Here is a 27,899-nt window from a genome sequence, read left to right as displayed (position 1 = left end):
ATTTGTTCATATCATGATTATCAGTTTAATTTATGACACTAACACAGATTATCTGACAGCTCAGTTTTATGACAGCGAGTATTTTATTTTTGTTATTACTCACTGGAGGGTTTCACGTGTAATTTGCAGGCACAAAGGAGATTGTGGCTGGTGTGGATGAGGAGACTGGAGATGTCTTCCTGTCTCTTGAGGCCTGTGAGATCTGCGAGACGTCCAAGTTTGTGTGGTCGAAGAACTACAAACCCATCGGTGACTGTCCCAGAGTGGCTGTCACAGCTAAAGGCAGAACGTAAGCTTGATCTTTAGGCTTTGACTTTGTTCTGCGTCCTTCGTTTTGTGACAGCGGGACGAATCTAATGAATCATTCAGTAAATACACCAGCGCAAACAATGAGCTACTCCCTCGGGGTCTGGACTAGTTTGCTTTGTCATCTTGCTTCGGTGAACTCAAAATGAAAACATGAAACACAGCCGGATCAAGTTTTTATGTTTCCATTCAAAAAGCTAATGGTTCATTCAAGTGTTTTCTAAAAAAGCTCATTATTGGCCACTTTTTTGCATTTTTAGCTGGCAAAAAAGTCACAGGTGATTGTATTGCCTTAGCATTTAATGGGAATTTACTGATTTAAGTTTAAAGTAAAAAATGGACCAAAATGAACCAGAATATTTTTAATAAGAGTATGAGGAAATAGTGAGGACTATACCATTAGGATATGTAACATGACACTGTAACAAACCCACTGTTTTAAATAACAGCAAATTTGAATTACAGTAACTTGTGAAAGAATTTTTATGTTTGACATCCTGTTGAATCCCAGTTGAAAACTGCTTTAAATGTCCTGACTGTAATGGATGTTACCTTTATTTCACAGGTCCAGACTTACTTTCACTAACCCTGATAAAGATGATTTGGGCAAATACTCTGTCGTCGTCACTGACACAGATGGAGTCTCTGCCAGCCATACTCTCACTGAGGATGGTCAGTCATGTCTACAAGTTGCTCTAAATGTGAAAAGCAGTCGTAAAAACATCAGATTTCATAATTCAGAGCCTCTTAGTTCTTCTCGCTCTGAATTTGTTTTCTTGAATCTTTCCTGCAGCCCTGAACACTATGTTGGAGCTCAGCTATGCCATCAGACATCCGAGTGAGTGTTTGCCTCACCATCAAACCCAGTTACATCCAGTTTGTTTCCTACTAATTTAATTTTTAAATGTCTTTTTCAGTTGTTCCTCTGAAACATGGTCTGAACTATGAGGTTCTGGAGAAAGGACACGTGCGATTCTGGTTGCAGGCAGTCAAACTTTCACCATCTGTGTCGTACAGATTCATTGTCAACGACAAAGAAGTCACGAGTGGGGAGGTAAGGAGTCGACCTTTCAGAAATGAGTGAGTGTGAATTTTAATTATGAGTGAGTTGTAAGTCTTCTCTTCTGTGTCTCTTCAGTCCTAATAGAAAAATACAATCACACATCTTGAATTCTTGATTCTGTTCATCTGGACGTAGCGTTCTCAGTGGGAGAAGCGTTTCGTCAGTCATCCCACTGTCATTTCTCCCACCGAAAATGCTACATCTGTCATGAATCGCTATGTAGCAGGCAAGAGTTGGACCCAAAATGCAGGCACTCAGGCACGAGGTTTAAACACAAAGAACTCAGCTTTATTTGCTGGCAGGAGAAAGTCATACAAGGGCAACGTAAACTCACAGTGATACACGGGGAGATCCACACAGCATGAGGGACAACGCAACGCTGACTCAGAGACACACAGGGTTTAAATACACTGGGAAGTAACGAGGGGAATGAGACACAGAAGGAGAGCACAGCTGGGAGAAATCAGAACTGATGAGACAAGGAAGCGTAACCTGAACACACTGAGATCAGACACGGACCTTCAAAATAAAATAGGAAACACACACGCAAAGACACAGACTCAGAGACGCGGGCTTAACACAGAGACCTGACTACACTAGAGGGGATACACAGGCAGGGACGATGGAAAACAGAGGGAGCACAGAATAAACACTGGGAAACCAAAACACAAACTGTCATAATTCATAATATCAAAAATAAGAGTACAAAAATCAAAAACACTGGGTCACCGACCCAGAACCATGACAACATCCAGATGAACAGAATCAACTTTTGGGGATTTTCTTACCTGAGTGATTGAACATTCCCACGCATCGAGATATTTTGAACTCTTGCTTTTAGGACATTGAATTCTTATTCATCATTAAGCATCCTCTATTTTGATTTTAGTTGTTTGGGTTTGATTGTTTAGAGTTTAGTTTATCACTTTCATGATTTTATTCTTTTAGTAATGTCTCCATGTTTAGTCTTAAGTTCTTACTATCTTTGTAATATGGTTTCTGTTAATCTTTAATATTTTTTATGTTTCTGACACTTTAGCCTTTAGCCTTCCCAGTGTCTGTGTGTATCTGGTCTGTTCTCTGTTTGGGTTACTTCATGTTTTATTTTGATAGTCATTTATGTCTCGTGTTGTATTTTGTTTCACTTCCCCTGTATTATTGTCTTTGATTGGTTTCAGCTGTTTTCTGTTACCCAGGTGTTTTCACTCATCCCTGATTGCCCTCTGTGTCTGCATGTAACTGGTAAATGGTTCTTATATAGTGCATTTCTATTGTACCCGAGCACTCGAAACACTTTCTACAGCAGCAATTCATCTATTCACACACACATTTATACATGCACTACATCTAAGTGCTTTTTCTCTGACATTCACAATTCACGCATCGAGAGCAGCTCAAGGTTCCACATCTTTGGCGTGGAGACTAGAACGGCCACGGATCGATTAGTGGATGACCTGTTCATGAGCTACAGCCGCCCTGTGTGTATTTAAAGGCTACGTCCACACCTACACGGGTATTTTTGAAAACGAAGATTTTCCGTTTTCGTTTATAAAAAAAAAAATCCCGTCCACACATAAAAGCCAAAAACGAAGGAAAACGCTGCTAGGAACATGCCAAAGCAGCAGGTGGCGCTATATTCCTATCCGTGTAGAAATGTTGGCCAATCAGAAGTCTAGAAGCCTCGGTGGGAAATAGTAAACAAAGATGGAGCATAGAAGCAGAACCGAGTCGTATGTGTGGAGGGACAGTAACTGTGTGTGTATATGTAAGCATTTAAACACTGCAGAGAGTACAAGTAACAGTAACAGTATTTTGTCTACGTCCGCCATTGTAGAAATTCATTTCACCGAAACAATAACGTGGCGCACAGTGTAACGTCAAAAAAATGCGCACACCTTTGACGCTGCGTTTTCTCCGTTTTTCTCGTCCACACGTAAATGCAAAAACGGATTTTTAGAAAATATCCACCCTGGCCGGAGTTTTTAAAAATCTCTGTTTTCAGTGACCGAAAACGCCGTTTACGTTTGGACGAAAGGTGCAAACGCATAGAAAAATCTGCGTTTTCAAAAATACCCGGGTACGTGGTACGGGCCTTAGTTTGGGTGTGTTCCTTGTCATACTTCCCTTTCTGTTTCCTGGAATGTTTCTTCTGGTTTCCTGGATTTAGTTACTTTGCATCTTGTATTATTTAACTTCAGTTTGCGTCTAAGTTGGATTTCATCGGCTAAATCAGCAGCTGGCCTTTTGTTTCATCGAGTCTACATCTGAAGTTTGCGTTTTGGACTTTCATTCTACACATTACATGACATAAATATGAAGTTGAGGACTTAAGAGTAAAATTTCTTGCATTTCTTGTTCTCCTTTTTCCCAGCTTTGGTTCACATCTTTCTTGAACTGATATGATCTCAAATAGCATTCAGTCAGAAAAAAACAACCAGACAAACACACAAACATCATTCTTGCCAAGCAGTCAGCTCAGGGTCACTTCATTTTTATTCTTTAGTTTCATTCAAAATAAAATGTTTCCAAGTAAAGTTTAGCTAAATATGTAAAGGAACCCATATGTTACTTGAACAAAGACAAGGAAACTTTGCAAATCTTTTATTATTCTAGTAGTTTCTTAAAAGCAGAACAGATAGTGTAAAGTAGTCTTTCCTTTTTTTTTTTTTACAAATGAGTGGTAAAAGTAGTTAAACACATAGAAATTCTCATAGTTTAATATTTTCATCATTTTATTCCTCTTAGGGACAGAAGATCAGTCACGATGTGGCCACTGGAATCATCCAGATGACAGTGGATCTTTTCACCAGAGCCAATGAGGGCACATATACTGTTCAGATCCATGATGGCAAGGCCAAAACCCAGAGCTCCCTGGTCCTGGTCGGAGATGGTGAGAGTTTTCCATCTCTCACATAGAAGTCCATATAACTCGTGTGGGAATACTGCTTCGGAAACTTTTATAAAAACCTCTGTTTCTCTGATTGCACCAACCAAAAGCAAGCATTTCATCTGTGTCTGTTTTTACTCATTTAGTGTTCAAAGCTGCTCTGAAGGAGGCTGAGTTTCAGAGGAAAGAGCACATTAGGAAGCAAGGTATGAATATTTTTGAACACTTTGGCACAAGTAGTAAGCAAGTTTGAGCAAGTTTGTGCGGCCTTAATTTATGTCATTCATGTGGTTCTTTGTTCTTGTCCTTGTAGGCGCACATTTCTCTGAGTATCTATATTTTACTGTCACCGAGGATTGCACTGTTATGCTCGTCTGCAAGGTAACAAAACCACGTAATTATGTAGGATTTCCTGTAACTCTGAACCACATGTCAGATGTGCTTTCCACATGTTTATTGATTCTGTTTCACTTCTTATTGCTTTGCTTTCTTGTAAAAACAAAACCCTTTAATCTTTGTACTTGTCAGGTGGCTAATGTGAAGAAGGAGTCAACTTTACACTGGTACACAGACGATGAGGAGATTGTTCCAGATACTCCCCCCAATGTCATGTCTGGATCCTGTGCTCTTCCCCTCCCAATGGTAACATCTGCACAATCCACGCTGAAAAATGTAATGCAATATGAAATAACCTTGTTTTTATTCAGTTCTCCAGAAAAGATCAAGGTGTTTACAAGGCAGTAGTCGGTGACGACAGAGGAAAGGACACATCTGTGTTTGACATTTCAGGCAAAGGTACATTTTTAGTGTTCTAATGGGTCAGCTATTACTCTTGGTATTGTCATATTAGGTTCCTGTACAGTATTCATTGTGTTGTTTTTCCCACTTTGATTTCCAGTGTTTGATGACATCATCAATGCCATCGCCCAGATTGCTGGTAGGTTGGATCAGCTAACTTACACAGCATCTCAAACTGTTAAAATGTCTTTGCTGCATAGGCCAGTATATATATATATATGTTTATATATATATATTAGGGGTGCAACGATACACAAAATTCACGGTTCGGTTCGGTTCGATACTTTGGTGTCACGGTTCGATATTTTTTCAATACAAAAAAAAATGTTCATGCCTTTTTAATTTGTCATTTATTAAAATTATAAATATATATTTTAACTCAAAAGTACAGTTTTTAAATTTAATGTTGCTGAAACAACAAAGTAATAAAAAATAAATCTATCTGATCGAGAAATCACTCATCTTTGGAAAAGAGAGTTTATTACAGAGAAATGGCTCTTTCCAAAATAAAAGCTATACTATACGCTTCTTCTGGGCTATATTCTCAGCAGCATATTAAACATATCAGGTCCCCATAAGGAGAATCATGTGCTAACAGCTGTCTAAATGACTCGGTAACGTTTGTAGCATGTGTGCTTGTTTTTGTCTGCTTCCACTTGTCTTTGCACTAGGATGATGTCAGCATAAATGTGCAGTCATATTCGTTGTGTTCCCACTATTGCTGTCAGCATTAATCTGAAATGACATTAACGCCACCACACGGAAAATCTCCGTTAACGAGCTACCGCGGATCGCCCCGTGCGTGGGGCTGGACGGCGTCAACACGTTAACAAGCTAACTGCGCTAACACACTAGTTCCCACCAATGTAATTGAGCATTGCGTGGCACATCCAACATACTGTTTTACTTTAGTCCATGACGCGCTTACCATCAGGGTCATACGTCACATGAAAACCAAAATAGTTCCAAACGCCAGATCTGAATGAGGGTGGGGGAGGTTCAATTTGCCATGTTGCAATGAGCTTAGCTTCTGTCTTGCTAGCTTGCGCTGCGCTCAGTGGATTTGCGCTCGACAGTGCAGCCTAGGCGGAGTAGTCGAACCCGAAGTTGATAAAATAAATAAAAAATTTTGTATTGTTCGATACATATGCGTACCGAACCGAAAGCACTGTATCGAACGGTTCAATATCGATACGACTATCGTTGCACCCCTAATACACATACATATATATATATATATATATATATATATATGTATATATATATACTAGAAGTGCCTTTCTTAAGAAAAGTCCAGTGGAAAAGCTGCACCAAAGTCAGCTGCAACAGTACTGCTGCAGTTTGATGCTGACAGAGCTGGAAACTGGTTCAGAAGGATAAAATACGTGTACATGTTAACCTGGAAACAATTATGAGAACCCCAGCTTTTCTCTAAATACACAAATTTACATTAAGTCTGCTTTGGCTAAGAGATGAGGCTGTGATGACCTTCTGAAGTCATTTCCCTGTTGTTGGTGCCTGTGCGTTTCTTGGTGGTTGTCTTTAGGTGCATCTGCTTCTGAGCTGGTGCTGCAGTGTACTCCAGAGGGCATCAGACTGCAGTGCTACATGAACTACTATACAGAGGAGATGAAAACCGTCTGGAAGCACAAGTACAGTTGTGAATTAAAATATTTTAGATTATTCAAATTTCTCTTTTTAGTTTATCATTTTAAGGTTTAGCTATTTTACTTTTTGAGATATTTTGTTTTACTGTTTATATGGAACAAAAGTTCACTATTCACAGACACTTATAGGCAGTCTGTGAGCTTACCCAGGCTGCTGCATGTAATACAGCATTGAATCATAACATCATAACACATTTTCTATGAAACACTTCAAACACAGATGTTTTGAGTAGTTCTGTGGGCAGCTCAGTTAGCAAAAGGAGATGTCATGCAAATGTGTCACTTGTGGGGGTTGTTTGTGTCCAACTTTGATCAGGAGTGTTTAATATTGTAGAGAAGCACTGCTAGTTTTAAAGGGGTGTAAAAGCACACAGACATTATGCCTTAGAGTCACTATATCTCACATTTGAAAGCAGCCTGTTGGTTTTTTCACTCTGTATGAGTTAATAACTAAGTTTTGAGATCCATGATGTAAACCCGCAGGGAGAGTAAGATTGCCTCCTCTGAGAAGATGAGGATTGGCGGTACAGCTGAGATGGCCTGGATGCAGATCTGTGATCCATCCGATAAGGAGAAGGGTCATTACTCCATGGAGATCTCAGATGGCGTCAAGACCCACACCCGGACTTTTGACCTCTCTGGACAAGGTAAAAACCTCCATCTGTGCCACCATTTGTTTTCATTACAGTTTTTCTCTTTTGCTGTGATTGTCTCATTTATTTGTTTATTTTGGAGTTTCTAAGATGTGAAACCTTTTGTCTTTGAAAAAATTTACTCCATTGTAATCATTTGTTTTGTAGCATATACAGATGCCTATGAGGAGTACCTAAGACTTAAGTAAGTGTTTTGATGTTACAAGTTTGTAGACATGCGGTTTTAATCATGTCCAATTTTAATCAAATCTAATTTCCTCTTCGTCTTTTAGGGCGGCTGCATTCGCTGAGAAGAGTGAGTATTTCACAACTTGTATTGAGACTGTTTGAGAGAGATTCCTCATGTATCTTTCAATAAAGGTACATTGATTAATTATTTTTTAAGCTGTTTATACTAAGCGCATATCTTACAAGGACGAAAAATTGATAATCACAAGTGCCCTCGACAGCTCTTTAAGCATTCTGAACATTTTCACAGGAATGTGTGGGCAAGGTATTTTATTCTAAAGGCAAAGTAGAAATGAATGTCTTACTCATTCTTCCTCCCCCTGAACATCTCAGACTTGATCTACTAGTGCACAATAACAACACTGCACAATAAATGTAAAAAGACAGATTGCTGTAGTTTTAAGATCTGTGATTTCTAAGTCTGGGAGTGAAAAGTGACTTTTTCTTTTTCTGTTCAGACCGTGGTAGAGTGGTTGGTGGTCTACCTGATGTGGTCACCATTATGGAGGAGAAGGTAAACATTTTCTCGGCAATCAACGTGTCTTTTCACAGAGGGAGAAAAGACACGTTGTGGAAGATGATGCTTGAGTAATGATTAAATGCAGAGTGGTGGATAAACACAGAGAGTGGAAAGAGCTGAATGACGAAAAAGCACTCAGCAGCTCAGACCTGTTACACCAGGGGTGGGCAAGTTACTAAATTACTAAAAGTAATCAGTAACTAATTACTGATTACTTCCCCCAAAAAAGTAATCCCATTACTTTACTGATTACTTATTTTCAAAAGTAATTAATTACTTAGTTACTTGGTTACTTTTTGAAAACACGATTTACAACCTGAATAGGTGATAAATAGATCTTTCAGCCCAATTCTGCATAATCCATCATACAAAATGTAATCAAATGGAAAAGTCTCTTTTTAAAACTTGTTTTATTAGTTTTAATCTTTTAACTTTATGCATCAAGCAAAAATGTAATTATATGCAACATTCTGACTGGAAGAAATTTGTTTAATATTTAAACTAGGGATGCACCGATACCGATACTGGTATCGGGTATCGGGGCCGATACTGTAAAATGTGTGTGTACTCATACTCGTAAAAGTTAACCGATACCAACTTATTTCATTAATCAGAGGGTGGCATGTCATTTCTGTTGTAGTTTTTTAGATTGGCCACTAGGGGGACATCCCACGCTAAACAGGCACAGGGTTAGGCGAGTGAGACTGGCGGCTCCAGATAAAAAAGAGAAACTGGAGGCTGCTGTAGCTAGGCTAAACAAAATGTCAGCAGTGTGGAACAGCCAACTTTAACTCAGGTTTTGGAAAAGCGATGAAAAATGTCAAGAGAAAATCCACGGGCAGTTAAAATAACAGAGACTCTGACTCATTTTATTTCTCTGGATGACCAGCCAATGCCAGTCGTGGAAAACATAGGATTGAACCGTCTTCTCAGCATACTCGAGCCGCGATATGAAATTGGACACTCTGCAATAATTTAAAAGTTTATTTTATTCTCAAACCTAATTTGTATTTATTTTATTCCAAACAGAAGTGTTTATTTATTATTCTGAAAGCTCGAGACAGTGCCAATAGTTTAGTGATATTTTGTTAAATTACAATGTGGAGACTGCAATAATTTAATAGTAGTGCTTATTTTTCACTTGAAATTGTTTTTGTGGTCATTTTTATTAAGATTTTATTTTTTATCAGCAGAGAATAAAATAAAACCTGTCTTCCAATTCATTGCATTTGTGTGTGGTAGAAGTATTGGTTTTTGTACTCAGTATCGGCAAGTACTCAGATCCAAGTATCGGTATCGTATCGGTTTGAAAAAATTGGTATCGTTGCATCCCTAATTTAAACTTATTTTCTGCACATTCCAGCACATAAAATAATTTTTTTTGTGTTTACACTCAGTCGTTCAAATATATGCAAGTAAAACACAGCAGAAAAAAAATAAAGTCAAAGACTAGCGGTCCTTTTGCTCTATTTTCACCTGTAAAGCAGGAGTGGGGTAGGCGGAGGTTTATCCTGGTGCAGGTGTGCCGCAGCGGTCAGTGGAAGAATCCGCGAGTTTCTCTGTGAATTTCCCATTACGTTGTAGCTACTCGGTGCTTGCTCGGAAGTTTAGGGGGTTTTCGCTGTAAAAAGAAGTTTTCTTCCCACGCACAGCGGACGCTAATGTTTTTGTCACTTTTTACAGAATCAAACTTAAAGTAAGGTCAGTACTTCCACGCTTTAAACGCTGCACGCTCATACTCGCTCCCGCACTGATATATTATCCACTGTTGATCTGCACACAGCTGTTGTCACGAACGTCGCACTTGCTTACACTTAAATCACAGTTTTAGTAACGCAGTAACGCAGCTTTCCTACGTTTTTGCAATAGTAATCCCTTACTTTACTCGTTACTTGAAAAAAGTAATCGGATTACAGTAACGCGTTACTGCCCATCTCTGGTTACACCATAGTCTGAGATGTACTGTTGCGTACAGTATTGACAAAACACTTCTGTGGATGGCTTTTGTTCAGATGTCATATGAACAGATGCCTCAGTTCATATTTAGTTTGCAGTTTAAGGTTCATTCTAAAAACGTTTACAAAGAAATGCCAACTTCAACTTCAAATTGTGGGTCAGAGTTAATAATAAATAAATACTATAATGTCTGACTTCATTATGTCAAGTGATTACAACAATTTTCATTAGTTTAATAAACACATGAATAAATAAATCTTTGTGTAAGAATGTAACAAACCTAAACTATGAGTCGTATTCTGTGAATATTTTGATTTGAGTTGACTGTTGGTCCTTTCTAGTCCCTGAGCCTCACCTGCACCGTGTGGGGCGAGCCTACTCCTGAGGTCACCTGGTTCAAGAACGAGCAGGAAGTCGCTTCCACTGAGCACACCAGGGTCACGTTTGACGGTGGCAAGTTTGCCAGCATCGTCATTAACAAAGTCACCCCCGAAGACTCCGGAAAGTACAGCATCAACGTACGGAACAAGTACGGTGGTGAGTTCGTGGAAATCACTGTCAGCGTCTACAGGCACGGAGAGAAGATCCCCGAGCCCAAACTGGGGCACCCCAAAGCAGCCGCCACCACGCCTGCGCAGCCAAAGTCCCCAGCTCCCCCTTCCAAGACCCCAACCCCCACCCCTTCTAAAACCCAGACCCCAGCGCCATCCATGAAGAGCCCAACTCCAGCCTCCACCCCAATCCCCAAGTCTCCAACCCCTACCCCGAAGTCTCCTACTCCACCACGGAGCGTTAAGTCTCCAACCCCACCCAGATTCATGAAGTCTCCAACTCCACCCAGGAAGTAGAATGCGGTGGTGACGCCTGAGGGGGTTAATGTTCGCTGTTAGCAACACTGATTTATAAGCATGAGTGTGAAACAATGAGCTCTTACTTTAAAGTTTATTTAGATTTAGATAACGTCAAAGTCCCACTTGGAAAACTGCTGCTTACTCTGGACTACACCTCACAGTCATGTTGGGCCATCATATGTCTTTAAAGTGGTTCATTTTAACACAAGAAAAACACTGAGAAACAGTGTCCGTGTATATTCATTACAACGTTTTAAAAGCTGCACCTTCCACTATGCAATGTCAGTGAAATGCCTGCAACAAATTGTGGATGTCAAAGGATATTTATGCTCTATTACAACTTGGGTATTAGTGACACAAAAAAGCAAGTCAGTGAACCTTCTTACAAAGAGATGAGCAGAGTTTTAGAGGACAAAATTAAAGAAAATAGTAAATATTTTAGGTTTAAGCTCCAGTTTCAGTGCTTTAATCTTAATCTTCTCTGTTACTGAGTTTCCCTACATTTAGCACTTATGTCAAAGAGTGTGATATTACACAAAACAACGCAAATAACATCAAAAACTACAAAAATAAGATCCAAGTTGTAATACACCAGTATCAAAGTGGATGAGCTGGGAGTCAGCAGGTACAGACGTGGGGTAATGTTAGCACCTGGGTGAAAATGTGCAAATACCAGGTTACTGTGTTTGTGCTCCAGCCATTCTTCTCCCAGGGTTAGTTTGTCTGTGAACACAAACATTCACCTTGTCTCTGTACCTGAGAGGCTCTTCTATCTGTGACACATCATGTCTTCCTCCCCAGTGCTTTGTGATGGCAATAAACTTTACTTCTCAACCTACTTTTGTTGTTTGTCAGTAATCACTGCTACACCTCACCCTAGAAGAGGTAACACAAATCCTTCGGCTACAGTTATGAAGCCAAAAGTAAAAATGTGCACTTGTAGCCAGACTCCAAGGGACTGCAGCCAACCTGCCTCTGAAAGCCAGGTGAGCTGAGGTGGGTGGGGTTTGTTACTGTAGCTGTCAGCCGAGCAAACAGAGCAGGTACAACAGGCTATTCGTTTGTACAGAGTTCACGAATCCACACCTTTAGCACTTACCGGCTTATGCTGGAGAGAGTACCGACACCAGGACTGACAGAAGGTTTTAACTTTTTAAGCTGGTTTAAAGTTTCTCGCCTCTGATTAATCAGGAAGACCAGGATACTTTTTTGCCAGTTATGAAGTAAGTCTCTTTGTTTATGTCGCTGAAAGTGCGTTGAATTCCTGACAATTTACAGTAGTTACTGAAGAAGTAAACACATGCCTCATATTGTTTATGTGTTTGTGCTGAACCACATGTACCTTTTTGGTTCCCTAAGAGCTTACAGGAGAAACATTTCTCGTATGACACCATGGTAATAAAATTATCTGCATGTCTACGTTTGTTTAAGACAACTAAATGCACTGAAAATAAAATAGTCTTACATTTTTCTGTGATTGGCTGGAAAAGTTTGTTCCAAAGCTCTGTAGTGTTATGTAAAAATTGTATGTTGACAGTTGTCTCATGTTTGTCCTGTTCATGTTTAATGATTAGTTAAAGATTACAAATGTTAAAGTCATACACATAATATTTTTTTTCCTAATTATCTCTTTTTTGACATTCAGCTGTAAAATGCAAGTTTAACTCCGTGAACCCTGTAACAGCATCGTGTGTGTCACATTTAAGGTAAAGAAGAAGTCTGCTGCACACAGAGACTCAGACGGGTTCTCGCATCCATGGAGTCCAATCTGTCACGCCTGTCTTCACTTGAAGAGGACGGTCCAGGTTACATTCAGCCACACTATAAAGAATCCTATCGTCTAGCCATTTATGCCCTGCTATGTGGCGGCAAAGAAGCCTATGACGAGTTCCTTCGAGCTGAGCAGATCAACCACTTCCTTTCAGAGGAAGAGACTGTGTTCATTTTGGAAAATGCAGAGTTACCGGTTGTGGAGGATGATTCAGACGGGAGACGCAGCACAGACGAAGTCAGACCCTCCACCTATTTCCCAATTGAGTCGGAAGAGGTGGTGCCAGACTTGGATTTGGGCTGGCCAGAGGTCGCCCTGGAGGGTGTAGAGACCAGCATTAGCCTGCTGTTTCACCCACCCAGACAGAACACGCCAACAATTAAAGAGGTGGTTCGGAAGCAGATTCAGGCTGCGGTGAAGGTGAGGCCTCAGCACAGAAATGCTCCTGGGCCAGTGCCAGGAAATAACGCCCCATCTATCAGGTGGAGGAATCAACAAAGACAATAGTTTATCAATAGTACAAATTCCTAGTGAAAGGTGTAGTTTTGCGTAGGCATATAAACGCATATAAATGCATATTTCTCTGCATACACAGGAGACTGCAGGGAAGGGCTAAACATACATTAACCCACACAATCAGCTGACTACACCAGTTCAAATGTTTGAAGCAGTTAACTACTATGGCAACTGAACTTTTGTTATCATGAAAATGTACACGATGGAAGTCACTCATTACTGCTTTGTGACGTGTGAGGCAGGCGAGTGGCCAGTCTGAATTCATGTAGGCTGCACTAACTTTGGCAGGTTTCAGAGAAAAAGTATTTAGCGATTGAACTGTCAGGGACCAAGCAGTAAAGCATAAAGGACACAGGTGTTTTCATTCAAAAAGGGGTTTTATTGACCCAAAAATATGAAAATATATTTAACAAAGCCAAAACTTAAACAGGCAGACAAATAAAAGAGGTCAACTCAATAGACTAAACTCAAGATAATAATTAACAACACCTCAAACAAACATAAGATAAACTGACCTGCTGAAATGACACACAGGAACTTAAATACTGGTTTAGCTAAACCAAATGACACACACAGGGGAAAACAAGATGGCTGCCATATAACCCATTAATACAAAACAATTAAACAAACATGAAACACCCCCCAGGCAATGAAGCATGTGGTGCAATCCAATTAGGCTGTCAGTGGTACTTCAGCTCTCCCAGCCCTTTGCCAGACAGGAGGAGACGCCAAACCCCAGGTAACTCAAACAAAGATGTATTACTATAACATAAAACAGAACTTTGACCTTGCAAGGTTAATATGTGTGCACGCCATATAAACATTGGAAGGTGTGATTGAAAAATAAATACATTTAATAAAGAAACAATATTGAACAATAAGTAGAATATTTTAAAGTAGTGACTGTAAATTAAACTAAGGTGAATCAACTGGTGGTGAGGTGTGGAGCTTACCATGTGTGGCATGCCATCACATCAACATTCACAGAAACATTGTTGCAGCAATGTTCTTTAAAGCGTAGCTATCATGAAGCGGTAACAGTGACGTCAACCTGGTGGAAATTTGTATTTATGCTTAAAATGCATTTCATGACTAGAAATATTACTAATATTATATTAGAGCAGCAAGTCACTGCAGTTTTCCATTTCCTATTTTTTCCCCAGGAACCTGCTTCATGAAGCTTTTTCATCTTGTACTTCCTGTGCAGTTATCTGCTGTAGAAAGAAGAGAAAATGAGTGCTGTTGCACTGCTTTTGCAATTTGTTGCTGTATTTTTAATCTAGTCTTCACATCGCTGTCTTTTAATGAGACGAATGCTCTTGTAGGATCCCGTGGAGGTCACAAACAGACACGCTGTTTTTTGCTTTTTTTACACTTCCTGGAATTTTCCTTTTTATTTAAACCTATAATATTAAACTTAATTATTACCTTTAAGTCATTTAAAAAGTGCTTATTATAATTTAGAAATAAGTAAATATAGTAATGAGTAAAGAGAAGAGCTTTTTTCTGTGCACATGTATGCAGTGTAGGAAAAACTGCTCCAATAAAGAGTGCAAACATCTGAAGATTTTACTGAATCACAGGATCTACTAAACAAAAAATGATGAGATACAACAATAAGGATGCTGTTGCTTTCAAATTAGTTAAAAGATCAGTCAAATGAGATGGAAAAAGTATCACTGTTAAACATTAATTCTTGTTGTCAACATTGTAGCAAAATACCACAGTAGGATCAGATACCTATGGCTGGATTGGTCGGCATTAAACTGATTACAGAAAAACTAATTAAACCAACTGCAAACCAACAACTGGACAGACCACTCTTTAAAAAGATAGTTTTCCTGTGATCAAGTACATGTTTAAATACTTGTTTAAATTCATATGAAAGCACTGACATATAAAATGCTGACACAAAAAATAAATCATTATACTTGCAGTAACTGTGAAAGTGACCTTTTTCGTTCTACCACATAATAGCTGGCAGAACAAATTTAGATGCTACGCATTAACCTCCTAAGACTCGAACTCTCCCACGGCATGCATTTTTGATTTCTCTTTGATATTTGGGCATATTAGGGCCCAATGAATGTAAAAACAAAGAATTACCAGATTTTTTTTTTTTACCTGATTTTTGTTTCTAAGAAAAATGAGAGCCACATATGAGGATATTCATTTAAAATTTTGGTAGAACAGTAGCAGTATAATGTCCTCGTAAGTGGATATCAGGCCCTTGTAGAGCAAAATTGAGTATTTTGGTCTAAATAACCCAAAATGTGATGTCCACATATGTGGACGCCAAGTCCTTGAAGGTTAAAGGAGAAATCTAACTCATTTCAAAATAAAAGTACCTACACATAAATATATATCATGAAATGACGTAACAGTTATGTTGAAACAGGTAAAACTTTGTCCGATATTTGATAAAAAAAAAATCTGTCTTTCCTCTTTAGCAAACCACTTGTCTAATTTACAGAATTCATAACAACAAAAACATCACAAGCAAAGGTGCTCGGTAAATCACAATATAAAAAGTGAGTCTGCTCACGAAGCTTTACTCATTCACGGTCACCTGACAAAGAAAGTACACTTGCTTTTAATTCTAATTCTTTGGGCTTGTTGTCTTCTTACTGTTAAACATTTGGTCATGTCAGTGAGATACAAACTATATCGTTTCCCCTTTTGCCACAAAATCATCATCTGGCAGCTGGTTTGAGGTGTCTGGTTTTCACCAAATGTGTGGTCCTGTGCATTATGTCCAAACATCTTCACTTTGGTCTTGTCTGTCCAGCAGACATTGTTCCCGAAGTCTTTTGGTTTGTTCAGATGCAACCTTGCAAACGTAAATGCTTCCATGTGCTTATCGGAGAGAAGAGGTTTCCTCCTGGATCCTCTCAAACATTTTGTATTTATTTAGTCTTTTTCTAACTTCACTATTATAAAGTTTGAAGTTTCTCTGAGCATTAAACAGTCTTACTTAAATTAAATTTGCTCGGATGTGCACTACAACACTGGCGACTTTTTTCCACTTGAATACTGTTTCTGACTGTATAGTGATGGAATTCCAGTTGTTTAGAAATGCTTCATAACCCACCCAGATTGATGGGGAGCAACAGTTGTTTTTGTAAGATCATTGCTGATGTCTGTCCTCCCTGGGATCGTGTTCTCACCCCCTCAATGCGCCAAAACAGCAAACTGTTCAAACATCTGCTGTTATAGAGGTACTCACATTTGCTGATGATCTTATACTAACAGAACCTGTTAATTATCCTCCACATTTCTATGGAAGCAAAAAGGATGTAAAACAAATTAGTCAGTATTCTTATGCTTTAGATACTGCTTCTGCATTTTAGCTTAATTTTTGTTAAATAAATAATGAAACTGTGCAAAATGTCACAGATTAACCAACATGAGGTTGCATTTGCCTAATTCTAAGACCTGCTAAGGACCAGATGATTTTTTTTTTATTATGGCCCAGTACATAAACTCTAAAAATAAAAGATTTTTACAGTTGGCAGTTACTTCTCTTTGCATGCATTAGAAGTAATGACATTATTTGTGTTGCATAAAAGATTATTTCAAGTTAAGGTGTTTTGCACAATGATACAGTTAATTTTGTGTGGAAAGTCATCTCTACTATACATTTTTTTGACTTAATAATTTGTATTTTCTCAAAATTGAAAACATTTCCACGTCTAATGTGCTTCCAGCTTATTGCCATTGTAATGGATGTCTTCACGGATGGCGACATTTTCAAAGAACTCATCAATGCGACACAGAGGGGAGTGGTGGTCTACATCCTTCTGGATGATTCCCACGTCAAGAGCTTCCTCAAAATGGCACACGACATGGAGATTAATATTCAAGAGCTCAAGGTGAGAAACACGGCACCTTGAAATACAAGATTTAAAGGTCGACAGTATCAGATGAGTATGTTTTATCACCATGCTGAGATATTATTGTACTTGTTGAGGCCATGAACTACAAAAAATAAAAATCATCAGGAAGAAAATGTATTATCTTCCACTAGACCTATGTGATGATCTGGATGTCACAGTGGAGACACAACAGGCCTACTCTTATGTTTTCCACTTCTGGTAAACATGCTCTTCTGCACTTCTTGCCAAATGTAATTTTCCTGTTCCCATGCATAGTATACACGTTAGCATTTTAAACAATGTTTATCTTGCAAAATATTTGAAAACCGTCGACTCCATTGTGTGGTGGCTTTAGTAGCACAGTGGCTGATAGTGAACAACAGCCACATACCAAACTAAGACAGGTAGCGTCATATAAAGCTGGGCATTTATTTAACCCTTGGAGCTCTAAGTCACAGTCAGTTCGGCAGTGAGTGTGTGAGTGTGTGTGAGGGGTGGGGGGATACTCAAAGCCATAATTGGGCCCACACACACCTGTTGACCTGTTAAACATCATCTGACATAATCTAACATTTGCATTCCTCCAGTGCTTCCCGTGAGGCTTCACAACCTTTCTTCTGTTGGCAAAAGAGCATTTAATATATTAGTTTGACATTTTCTCCACACCCTGATGGAAATGCAGTCATTTACCAACATTTCCCTGCTGTGTCTCTACCTGCCATTTTCACACAACTGCAGCAACCGCAGGACAGATCTGTCAGTGTGGCTGGATTTTCCTGTTAAACAGCATTAGATGATGTTTCCACTGTCTAAACAAAGAGTCATCAGCGTTGAACGCAGTGACGGCTTCGCGATCTCTTTGCAGCGTGCCTGGCCATTAGCAACATCAAAAAAACAGCCTGAGGAAAACTCACACAGGTTTGATCATGTAGAGTTTGACAAAGGGTGTGCGTGCTTTCATGTGTTTGTGTAAAGCTAGTAGTAATGGAAACTCAGGGAAAAGTGTTTCAATTAAGTTAACATTTAGGCTGTTTGCACCTGATGACTGAAACAACCCTGAACTCATGTTTCATGCCCTGGGTTTGAGTTTTTGAGTTTCATTTTTGAGTGTTGAAGGCCCTGATGTGTTGAGCAGTGAGACGTGGGAATCATTTAGTTTTTAAAAGATGTGGCACACAGTTCTTTCACACGGTAAAGAAGTTACATTCAGATAAATCAAAATGAACAAATATTAGATTTACTTGCAACATTTAATGTGGTGACTTTGTGCACTTTTCATTTAAGTAAAGAGTTCAAATTATGTACTTATTACTGAAATGATAATCAAAGCGCTCCTTTTTTGGAAACAGGCTAGCATCATATTCCTGTTAACAAACTAGCTAATGTAAGTTGCCAAACTTGTTAGCCCAAAACAAAACTAACACAACCAATAACACAAAAGCTGAATTACTTCCACGTAATTCTTTTAGAAGAAAGTATGTCCAGCACATGCTTGAATTATTTTTAAACTGGCAAAATCACATTCCTGTTTCTTGTGTAATGTCTTTGAAAAACAATGCATGTTCAAAGATCGTACTATCTACTACGAAACAGTGTTAACCTGAAAATCTCCTTGCAGTTAAGCTCGTAAGACTTGATGTTAGAATCCCTGATAATCAGCGCTGGTGTCCTGTGGTCAGGAGGGAGGGGTACAACCTTTATCTGCTTTGAATGCACAGATTTGAATGTTCTTGTCATGGTCCTGGGTCGGTGACACAGTGTTTTTGGTTATGTACTTTTATTTTTGATAGTTGTGTATTTTCTAGGGTTTAGTGGTGTTCCCTCTGTTTGGTGTCTTCCCTGCTTGTGCATTCCCTTCGTGTAGTAGGTCTCTGTGTTTTGTCCGCGTCTCTGAGTCTGTGTCATTATGTGTATGTGTTTCCTGTTTTACTTTGAAGGGCTCTCTCAGTGTGTTCTGTTTACGTTTCCCCTGCCTCGTCAGTTGTCATGTCTTCCAGGTGTGTTCCCCTCCTGTTTCCCAGGATTGTGTGTATTTATAGGCTGTTTCCCATTTCAGGGTCTGCAGCCTTAAAGTACGCAGCCTCAACGATCCTCAAGCGCCGCGTACTTAAAGACCGCTGAGGCCGGAAGTGCGAGGCTTGTGAAATGGGACGGTCTAGCCTCCGTCGCGCTGCCCAGGTTGCCTAGCAACCATGATACTAACAGCTGGAAACGTTTCATACAGCTTTGTTTGACAGAAATGAAGGAGAACATATTTTGTACATTTGTTTGTTTGTTTCTACATGAGCTTTGATCATCCTCTGATTAAGCTCAGCTATTGAACGGTGTATATTTTAAAGTAAAGGCTTTAAAACCAAGTTAGTACAAATGTCACTAATGTCACATGACTTTGCCGACATGTGGCCAACAGGAATGTTTTAATGTTCGTCGTTATTAAACATTTGAAGTCACACGAAGTCTACAGCGCCACATCCTTAAAATTCAGGGAAATGAAGGACGCATTTCAAGCAGCCTTCGAATTGGGACAGCCTTCGTCGCGTCGCTGTGACAGGCTGCAGACCCTGAATTGGGATACAGCCATAGTGTGTGTTACCTCGTCCTCGTTGCTGGTCCGTCTGTGTTATTCCCCTCCATTTTCCTGTGTATTCTGGCTGCATTACTCTCCCTGCATCTCCGTTTCATGTCTCAAGGTTTTAAGGTTTCAGGTTTGTTTTTGTGTAGCTTTTCCCAGTTCAGTTTACTCTTAGGTTTTGGTTTTTGTCCACCTCATCTCCGTTTGTGTCACCCTTTGGTTAATAAACCTCGCTCGCCACTTAAGCAGTCTGCATCTTGGCTCCATTTATATTCACACACGGCCTGCCTCGGCACCCCGTGACAGTTCTGCTGGAAACAGATGAGAACAGTTGAAGAAATATTGACAGACATCAGTCATGACTTACAGAGACTGTGCACCGTTTCCACAATAACAAACCCTGGATTACAAATGACATAAAAGCAATCATCAACCAGAAAAATGGAGCTTTTAGAGATGGTGACAAAGAATGGCTCAAACAGATGCAACATGAGCTGAAGAAGAGACTGAACACAGCAGAAATGTAGTAGATAAAGAAGACAGAAAGGAAGCTAGAATACAGCAACATCTGTGAGGTGTGCAAAGGAATGAATGTGTCAGGCTAAACAAAAAGAAAAGACACTTATGGGTGATGTGGAAAGAGCTGATGCGCTCAAGCAGTTCTTTAGTCCTTCAACTTTATGGTCACACTCACTCCCACTGCTTCTCCTTCACTGTAACTCCGTCTGCTCCTGCACAAGCTCCCCCTTCTCCTTTCATTTCTAATATGGCAGCTACTTCCCCTCTCACACCTGTGCCTTCATGCTCGTCTGTCACAGACAGGGGTGAGATTGGAGTTAGGAAGACTATGATAGCCCAGATGGTGTGTGTCCAAGGCTGCTCAAGGATTGTGCTGCCCAACTGTGTCAACCTCTCCACAGGATTTTTAATCTGAGTCTACTGCCAGGACTGTGGAAAACATCCTTTATTGTTCCAAAAATAAAACGTCTTGCTGAACTAAATGACTTTAGACCAGTGGCCCTTATAAAGCACATCATGAAAACCTTGGAACAGCTGATTCTGCACCAAGACAAACTTGCTTAAAACTGCAGACAGGAATCTGAACACAGGGATCTCGTAAAAGCTTTCAGCCACTGGTGTCACAAAACCTACCTCATGCTGAACACCTCTGAACACTGAGGAGTAGGGATGGGTATCGTTTAGGTTTTATCCGATACCGGTGCCAAACCGGTACTTTTGAAACGGTGCCGGTGCTTAAATGGTGCTCAAACCGGTGCTTAAAGAATGGAGAACACAAAATTGGTCCAAAAACCTCTCATGTTCAGCTGTTTGTTTGTAAAAAGATAACAATGTTAGCCTTTTCTGCAGTTATAGGGCATATATGGTATCACTCTGGGCTGGAAGCAGTGCTTAAACAATGGCAAAAACACAAACTTTGTCCAAAAACCTCTCATGTTTAACTGTTTTCCACTTTTTCTTTGGTCATTTTAGCCTTTTTGGCCAGGGTGAAGGGAGTATCTGCCATCAAACAAGAAGACAGCCGCATGTAGCTATGATGGTGTTTGCTAGTTCACCTTACATGCATTAATGTAATAACGTGGTTAGCCTACTCAACGTAAATTACACACGAACAACATTAAGCTACTCACGCAGAGAAGAACGGCTGCTGCTGCATCATCATCCTCATCATTTCTGCTACACTGGCAGGGCTAGGGGCCAGGACTCTCCTCTTCGGGTTTTTGGGGGATGTTGCTAACTCCGGGTCGATAACAGGCAACCCACCCGCAGTAGATGTGCTCGGTGTGAGGTCTCGCAGCAAGCTATCAAATACGGCGCATTTCTCGGCTTTTAAAAAAAAAACGCTATGCATCGCCAGGTGTTTCATCGGATTCGAGGAGTTACCTCCTTTGACAGTATCACAGTATCAGCTTAAAGCACTTGTTGCAGGCTGCTGAGTTTGCATCTTTTGCTGTGAAGTACAGCCAGACTTTTGACCGCTTCGCCTTGGGCATTTTTAATCTGTAGCTCTGCTCTAAAAGAACGTACGTACCTGGACCCGCCTACTATCCTCGGAAACGTAAAATGATTGGCTAGAATCTAAAGTGTATCACAGCTCAGGAAAAAAAAGCACAGAAATAAAGCACCGAAATGTGCGCTGCTTTTCGGTCTGGTTACTACCGTTTATGTCAGAACCGGTGCCATCATGGCACCGGATACCGGTACCCATCCCTACTGAGGAGGCAGCAACAGAAGGATCAGTAAATTTATTCTCATTCTTATTGTTGTCAGGGTCATCAGGTAGCCACCCTTGTTCCCTGGTGTTGGTTCTCTGATAGACCCACACATGTACTTGGATGCTCATGCTTTTGAGAAACCTGGTTGCACCAGCTACATCATTTTGTTTTGGCTGCTATGTCTGCATAATTGAGCCTTTTGAATTGTATATGCTGCCTCCCATAGTACCATTATCTCCACAGTGTACAGGTGCTTCTGCACGGTGGACCATCTGATGATGTCTGGCCTGAGAATACTTGGAGTAATCTTTGGTGGGAAAGTGACTTTCTGCAACTTGTAGCCACAGGCAGTATCCACAGTAGCTTTCACTCTTGCAGATACGATTTAGGGGGGAATTACTTTTCCAGATCTGGGTAGCTTTTTGTCCACTAATAAGTGAAATCGTGATTTAAAAGCTGCGTTTTGTATTTCCTCTTGTCTTTGCAAAACTAAATAAATAAATAAGAAATCAGGAACAAGGAAACGTTTTGTCACTGTATCGTTTGACCTGATTTAGCCTCCTTGGCTAGTTTTGCAGCCAGTGAGGATGTTTTTACCGTATCATGATGTTTACACATTCACTAAAAACGGAAAAGATCACTGATTTTATCAAAGATGAAGACATAAATCCCTTTGGTGTTGCATTACGATGAGCATCTGGTATAAAAACTCTCTGAAATTAAACACATGGAGCTGCACTGTTGTGATCTGTTGTGAATAAGCCAGAAGTAGGTTCTTCTATCATTGCATGATAATGCATTTTACAAATAGAGATTGCTTAATGCATTCTCAAATAAGCATTACATATATTACTTGTAGGTGAAATGAAATTGATTTATCTTTGGCCTTAATTCTCATTTTTATTTTTCCATCAGAATCTTTGTGTTCGGACGGTTCAGGGGCCAGAGTATCAGTGTCGCTCGGGGTTTAAGTTTCATGGAGGTTTGGAACAGAAGTTTATACTTGTGGACTGCAGGACAGTTATGTATGGAACATACAGGTGAGTCGGTGCTGTTCAAAAGTATTCTGTGATTAAATTGAAATAGAGGCCTGGCCTAGCTCTACTTGGCAGCTTTGCTAACTTTAAGTAAACCTCAAAGCAATTTCATGTAAACTCACTGTGCTACTCTGGTATTTTTAAAAATAAAAATTGGTGAACTAGGAAGAAAAAAATAGGATTAGCTGCCTTCCTTCCCCACTTAGACTGGCTTTCTTCTGGCGGGTCAAATAGCCATTGTGGCGAGAATAAGGCACGGCGGGACCACGGAGTGTCATTCAGAGCCATCTTTATTGACATCTCACCACAACACAAACCCCCAACCCCTGAGTCCTCGTGTTTTTAACTTGGCGGGCGTGATTAAGGATGCCGCGCAGGTGCGTCCGCCCTCCCTGCACGGCACTGCAGGCCACGCCCCACCACAGCCATATTAGGAATATTCTGTCTCACTTTTATCATATCGAGCAAGTATGTGTTTAGAGCAGTCTGCAGCCTGAGCTCGTGGCTCACGGAGATTAGTTACATTATTTGAAACTTTCACTACTGAAACAGTAAAAACACTGTAAGAGAGGGAAAAAAAGACAAACCCCAGAGCGAGTTCTAAGACAAACTTAACAAATCTTCCAAGTCAGCAAAACTAGTTTATCTGTTTGAGAACACACAGAGCTGAGGTAAGAACACTTGATAAATGCAGTGGCCTGTGGGCAGTTGCAGGCACCAGAAACACATAAACTTTCACATAAAGTTCAAACATCATATGATTTAAATTTTAGTCCTACGCTCTGCTACTATAGCTTTTGTGGTGTTGGACGTGTTTCCTGGTTGGCCCTTATTTCCACTGTTATGTTTCAGTTGTGGATTAAGCACATTAAAATTTAGATAATTAAGATATGCATGACTTTATTATTAATAATGTTTAAAAAAAATTGTGCATCATTATGATCTGTGCTGGTTCTCCAATTTCTTTTTCAGCTACACATGGACTTTTGAGAAAATCAACCTCAGTATGGTCCTGGTTGTCACAGGCCAACTGGTTTCCACTTATGATGAAGAGTTCAGAAGACTCTACGCTTGCTCCACAACTTCTTCAGTCTTGCTTAACGGGAGGCCACCTGTTCTGTACCTTAAAGATACTTTGGCTCTGGAGAGCCCAAACTCCAGCCAGCTTTCTCTTAATATGATTCACAGGAGATCCAGGGTGATGCATGTGGGGAGAAGTGCTCAGGACAACAGGTTCAACAATTCTGGCGCAATGACCAGAGGCTTGAGTGTCCAGGATAGGCTCCATCAGTATGACTATACTGAAATGGGGAACCTAGTGAAAGGACACAGTTATGGGGGCGAGCTGCAAAAGGTAAACTCCATGACTCGGCTAAGGATGGGAACTAAAGACATTGGAGTCCCTGGGAGAAGTGGATCTAAACCGAGGGGAGGTGGGGAGGTGCTTCTACCAAACCGGATGTCGCACCATCACCTCCGGCACCAGACACGTTACGGTGCGGACCAGAACCTGATACCATTCAACTCAGAAACATCACTCCACCGCTGGAAGATAGATTCTTATCTTAATGAGAATGAGATGCATCCAGGTGCGTCATGTGATGCGATCTTACCTGTGACATCTCCATATAGCAGTCACACAGGCTTAAATGATTATCAGTCACAGCTCCTTCACAGCAGGTCGAGAGATATTAAGTCCAGAATGGAAGAAACACGGCAAAAAAGGTTCAGTTTGCAGGACTATATCAATATCAAGCAAAGCCACGAGTCTTTGAGGTCCATGTATCTGAATGCAGAAACATCCAAACTGATGTCTTCGTTAAGAGGCCTGGATGTGAGGCAGAGTATCACAGAATCGGAGCTAGCGGCACAAGAAAGCTGCAGCCAGGAAAACAAGGAGCTCAAGAAGCGAGGTAACAAAAGAGAGCCAGTGCTCACTGATGGACATCGTTCTGCCTCTCAGCATGATGTGGTTTCAGATGGAAAAACAATGCAGACACACGATTGGCGTGAGCCTCTATCCAAGACAAGATCAGCTGCTGATTTAGACCAGAAAACGAGTGACGCACCACTCAAGCCTTCTCATTTAGAGTCCAGCAGTGTTAGCATTCAGCATCCGAGAGCAATGGAATCTTTGACCGAGGTCCCTGAAGAAAAAGACAGTTCCCACACTCACGTAGACCCAGCACTTAAAGTCAGACGTGAGATTTGCAAAGATGAGGAGGTTGTTCCTAAGAAGTCTGCAAAATCTCCAGAAAAAGAAATTCAGGATCAAGCCACAGGAAAGCATTATAGCGCGGCCAAAAGCACAGGCTCGGGTGATTCAAGGCAAGGAAAGAAATCTGAAACTTCTCTGGAAGTCTTCAATCCATCTACAGGACCTCAGCGGGCAGTGGAAGATAAGGGCAGTCACACAGAAAAAGAAACACAGCCAGAAGATGCAGCGCTGCAGAGAAAACATTCTATGAAAATGAAAGTGCCTACATCAGATGAAAAGAAAACTTCCAAAAATGAAAATAAGTCTCTCCAAAGAAGGACCTCAGGAGTAAGCCAGCCACTGAAGGCTGCCCATTCCCTGGCACCTGATGCAGTGCACACAACAAAAAGCCAGTCACTGAGCATGCCCAGTTTGCAGAGCTCCCTTACTAATCCATCAGAGACAGAAAAGACTAAATCTCCACTGTCAAGATTTTCTCCTCAGCGTCTGAGCAAAAAGAGGATGGCCCTTGCAGCAGAGCAAGACTCAAAGGGCACTCCGGGTGACGAAAGAGAGACTTTATATCAGAGACCAAAAGACAAAGCCTACAGTCGGTATGAGTTTTTGCTTAGCAACGAAAATCTACGTCTGGATAAGTCAAAGAAGAAGGCCAATTCATATTCGTCAGACAAAGAGAGAATCTCTTCCTTGCAAAGGCGCGAGTCTGCCCGTCCAGTGAATCAGACACAGAGCGGCACTGATAACAAACTGGAGCGATTCATGCAGCGAGTTGGAAATCTAATAAACAAGAACAAGTAGCGAAGGCACAGAAGAAGGCCAACATGGTCAGAAATGAAGGCAAAGTTTATGCATATTACATGTTTTGTTTATGCAGCTTTTTTTCATGCCTAGACAAACGGTTTCTTTACACCACAGCAGTATGCTCCACCTTTTTTCTTTTGTCGCCACTGATGCCAGTAACAAGGCTTGATAAATCGGGTATTTGCAGTTAAAGTCTGAGATGGATCTTACTGGGGAGGAGGAGTTAAGGCAACCAGGGAGAATCTGACAGTAGCACTTCAGGACATTCAGCAATGTTTGATTCAGTAAGCTAAATTATATCATACCATACCACCTTTATTTATAAAGCACTTTAACATAAAACCAGAGTTCACAAAGTGCTGTACATGCTAATAGCATAAGTAAAGAAAAATTAAAATGAGATAAGATAAAATAAATAACTAAAAAACTAAAATAAATTGAAACATGTTAAAACAAATTGAGTCAACCCCTCTAATCAATGCCAAAGGCTTCAGCGAATAAATATGTTTTAAGAAGACTTTTAAATTCAGAAAGAGAAGAGGCCTGCCTAACATGCAAGGGTAGATCATTCCACAACTTTGGATCAACTACAGCAAAAGCACGATCACCTTTAAATTTATACTTAGTAATTATAATGATATGGTATGTCTTATGCAAAATATATTTATTCTTTTAGTTTACCTAAAGGATCAGTCTGATGAGAGCATCTTTCATGCTATGACAACACCAACACCTCTGTTGTTGTTCAGTATTGTTGTGAAATAACTCCGTTTAAAAAAACCCACACCAGTAAGGCCCACTGTTATAACCTGTACCTGAGGTTTTCTAAACAAACATACACTGGTTTACTCTAATACAGTAATGCATACATTCATCTGCCACTGGATATATTTCTTCTTGTTTCAGAAACAGTACTGAAACAAAGGGTGGATGTAGCTCAGGAGGCAGAGCAGGTCATCCACTAGCTGAAAGGGTGGTGGTTTGATCCGTGTGTCAAAGTATCCTCAGGCAAAATACTCACCCCTAAGTTGCTCTACGATGGATTCACGGGAGGATGAATGTGTGTGAATCACAGTAGAAAAAAGTGCTTGTGTGAATGAGACGTGTTGTGTAAAAGCACTTTGAGATCTTCAGTAAATGGTAAATGGCCTGTATTTGTACAGCGCTTTTACTAGTCCCGCCTAGGGACCCCAAAGCGCTTTACACGTCCAGTCATCCACCCATTCACTCTCACATTCACACACTGGTGGAGGCAAGCTACAGTTGTAGCCACAGCTGCCCTGGGGCAGACTGACAGAGGCGAGGCTGCCATATCGCGCCATCGGCCCTTCTGGCCACCACCAGTAGGCGGTAGGTGAAGTGTCTTGCCCAAGGACACAACGACTGAGACTGTCCGAGCCGGGGCTCGAACCGGCAACCTTCCGATTACAAGGCGAACTCCCAACTCTTGAGCCACGATCGCCCTTTAGTGTAAAAAAGTGCTATATAAGAACCAGTTCATTCTCTGAAAATGTTCAGAGCTGCTGGAAATTACTGAAAACTGCTCAATTAATAAACATATTTGGGGTTTTTTGCTTCTTATATATGCAGCACGGTGGCACCGTGGTTATCACTGTTGCCGCACAGCAAGAAGGTCCTGAGTTCAATTCCACCATCAGGCCGGGGTCTTTCTGTGTGGAGTTTGCATGTTCTCCCCGTGTTTGCGTGGGTTCCCTCCGGGTACTCCGGCTTCCTCCCACAGTCCAAAGACATGCAGTTTGTGGGGATAGGTTAATTGGATAATCCAAATTGCCACTAGGTGTGAATGTGAGTGCGAATGGTTGTCTGTCCCTGTGAGTTGGCCCTGCGACAGACTGGCGACCTGTCCAGGGTGTACCCCGCCTCTCGCTCTAGGACAGCTGGGATAGGCTCCAGCGACCCTGAAAAGGATAAGCGGAAGTGAATGG

General features: G+C 40.7%; 2 protein-coding genes across 7 annotated transcripts in view; both read left to right on the top strand.

Moving 5' to 3' along the window:
• myom2a (myomesin 2a) overlaps positions 1–11,562 on the top strand; it is a 31,070-nt gene extending 19,508 nt beyond the window's left edge. For all 6 annotated transcript variants that reach the window (XM_087841464.1, XM_087841463.1, XM_087841462.1 and 3 more), the window contains 16 exons: positions 130–289; positions 872–978; positions 1,100–1,144; positions 1,224–1,360; positions 4,115–4,259; positions 4,403–4,462; positions 4,570–4,637; positions 4,785–4,898; positions 4,964–5,051; positions 5,155–5,193; positions 6,601–6,706; positions 7,205–7,368; positions 7,522–7,558; positions 7,647–7,669; positions 8,061–8,116; positions 10,420–11,562. In XM_087841464.1, the coding sequence (XP_087697590.1) occupies positions 130–289; positions 872–978; positions 1,100–1,144; positions 1,224–1,360; positions 4,115–4,259; positions 4,403–4,462; positions 4,570–4,637; positions 4,785–4,898; positions 4,964–5,051; positions 5,155–5,193; positions 6,601–6,706; positions 7,205–7,368; positions 7,522–7,558; positions 7,647–7,669; positions 8,061–8,116; positions 10,420–10,926 (1,856 nt within the window). In that variant the 3' untranslated portion in view covers positions 10,927–11,562. The remainder of the gene's footprint in view (positions 1–129; positions 290–871; positions 979–1,099; positions 1,145–1,223; positions 1,361–4,114; positions 4,260–4,402; positions 4,463–4,569; positions 4,638–4,784; positions 4,899–4,963; positions 5,052–5,154; positions 5,194–6,600; positions 6,707–7,204; positions 7,369–7,521; positions 7,559–7,646; positions 7,670–8,060; positions 8,117–10,419) is intronic.
• A 22-nt stretch (positions 11,563–11,584) lies between these two features.
• LOC102795922 (uncharacterized) lies at positions 11,585–26,826 on the top strand. Its single transcript, XM_006806135.3, has 5 exons — positions 11,585–12,152; positions 12,636–13,120; positions 16,924–17,088; positions 22,813–22,937; positions 23,907–26,826. Exons 2-5 carry the CDS (start codon positions 12,686–12,688, stop codon positions 25,948–25,950), a joined length of 2,769 nt encoding a protein of 922 aa, XP_006806198.2. The 5' UTR covers positions 11,585–12,152; positions 12,636–12,685; the 3' UTR covers positions 25,951–26,826.
• Positions 26,827–27,899: the final 1,073 nt, after the last annotated feature.

Source organism: Neolamprologus brichardi, chromosome 6 (assembly GCF_056152115.1).
Source record: "Neolamprologus brichardi isolate AB-2024 chromosome 6, ASM5615211v1, whole genome shotgun sequence".
NCBI lineage: Eukaryota > Metazoa > Chordata > Actinopteri > Cichliformes > Cichlidae > Neolamprologus > Neolamprologus brichardi.
Note: the sequence above shows the minus strand (reverse complement) of the source record. Positions and strands in the feature narration are given on the sequence as shown.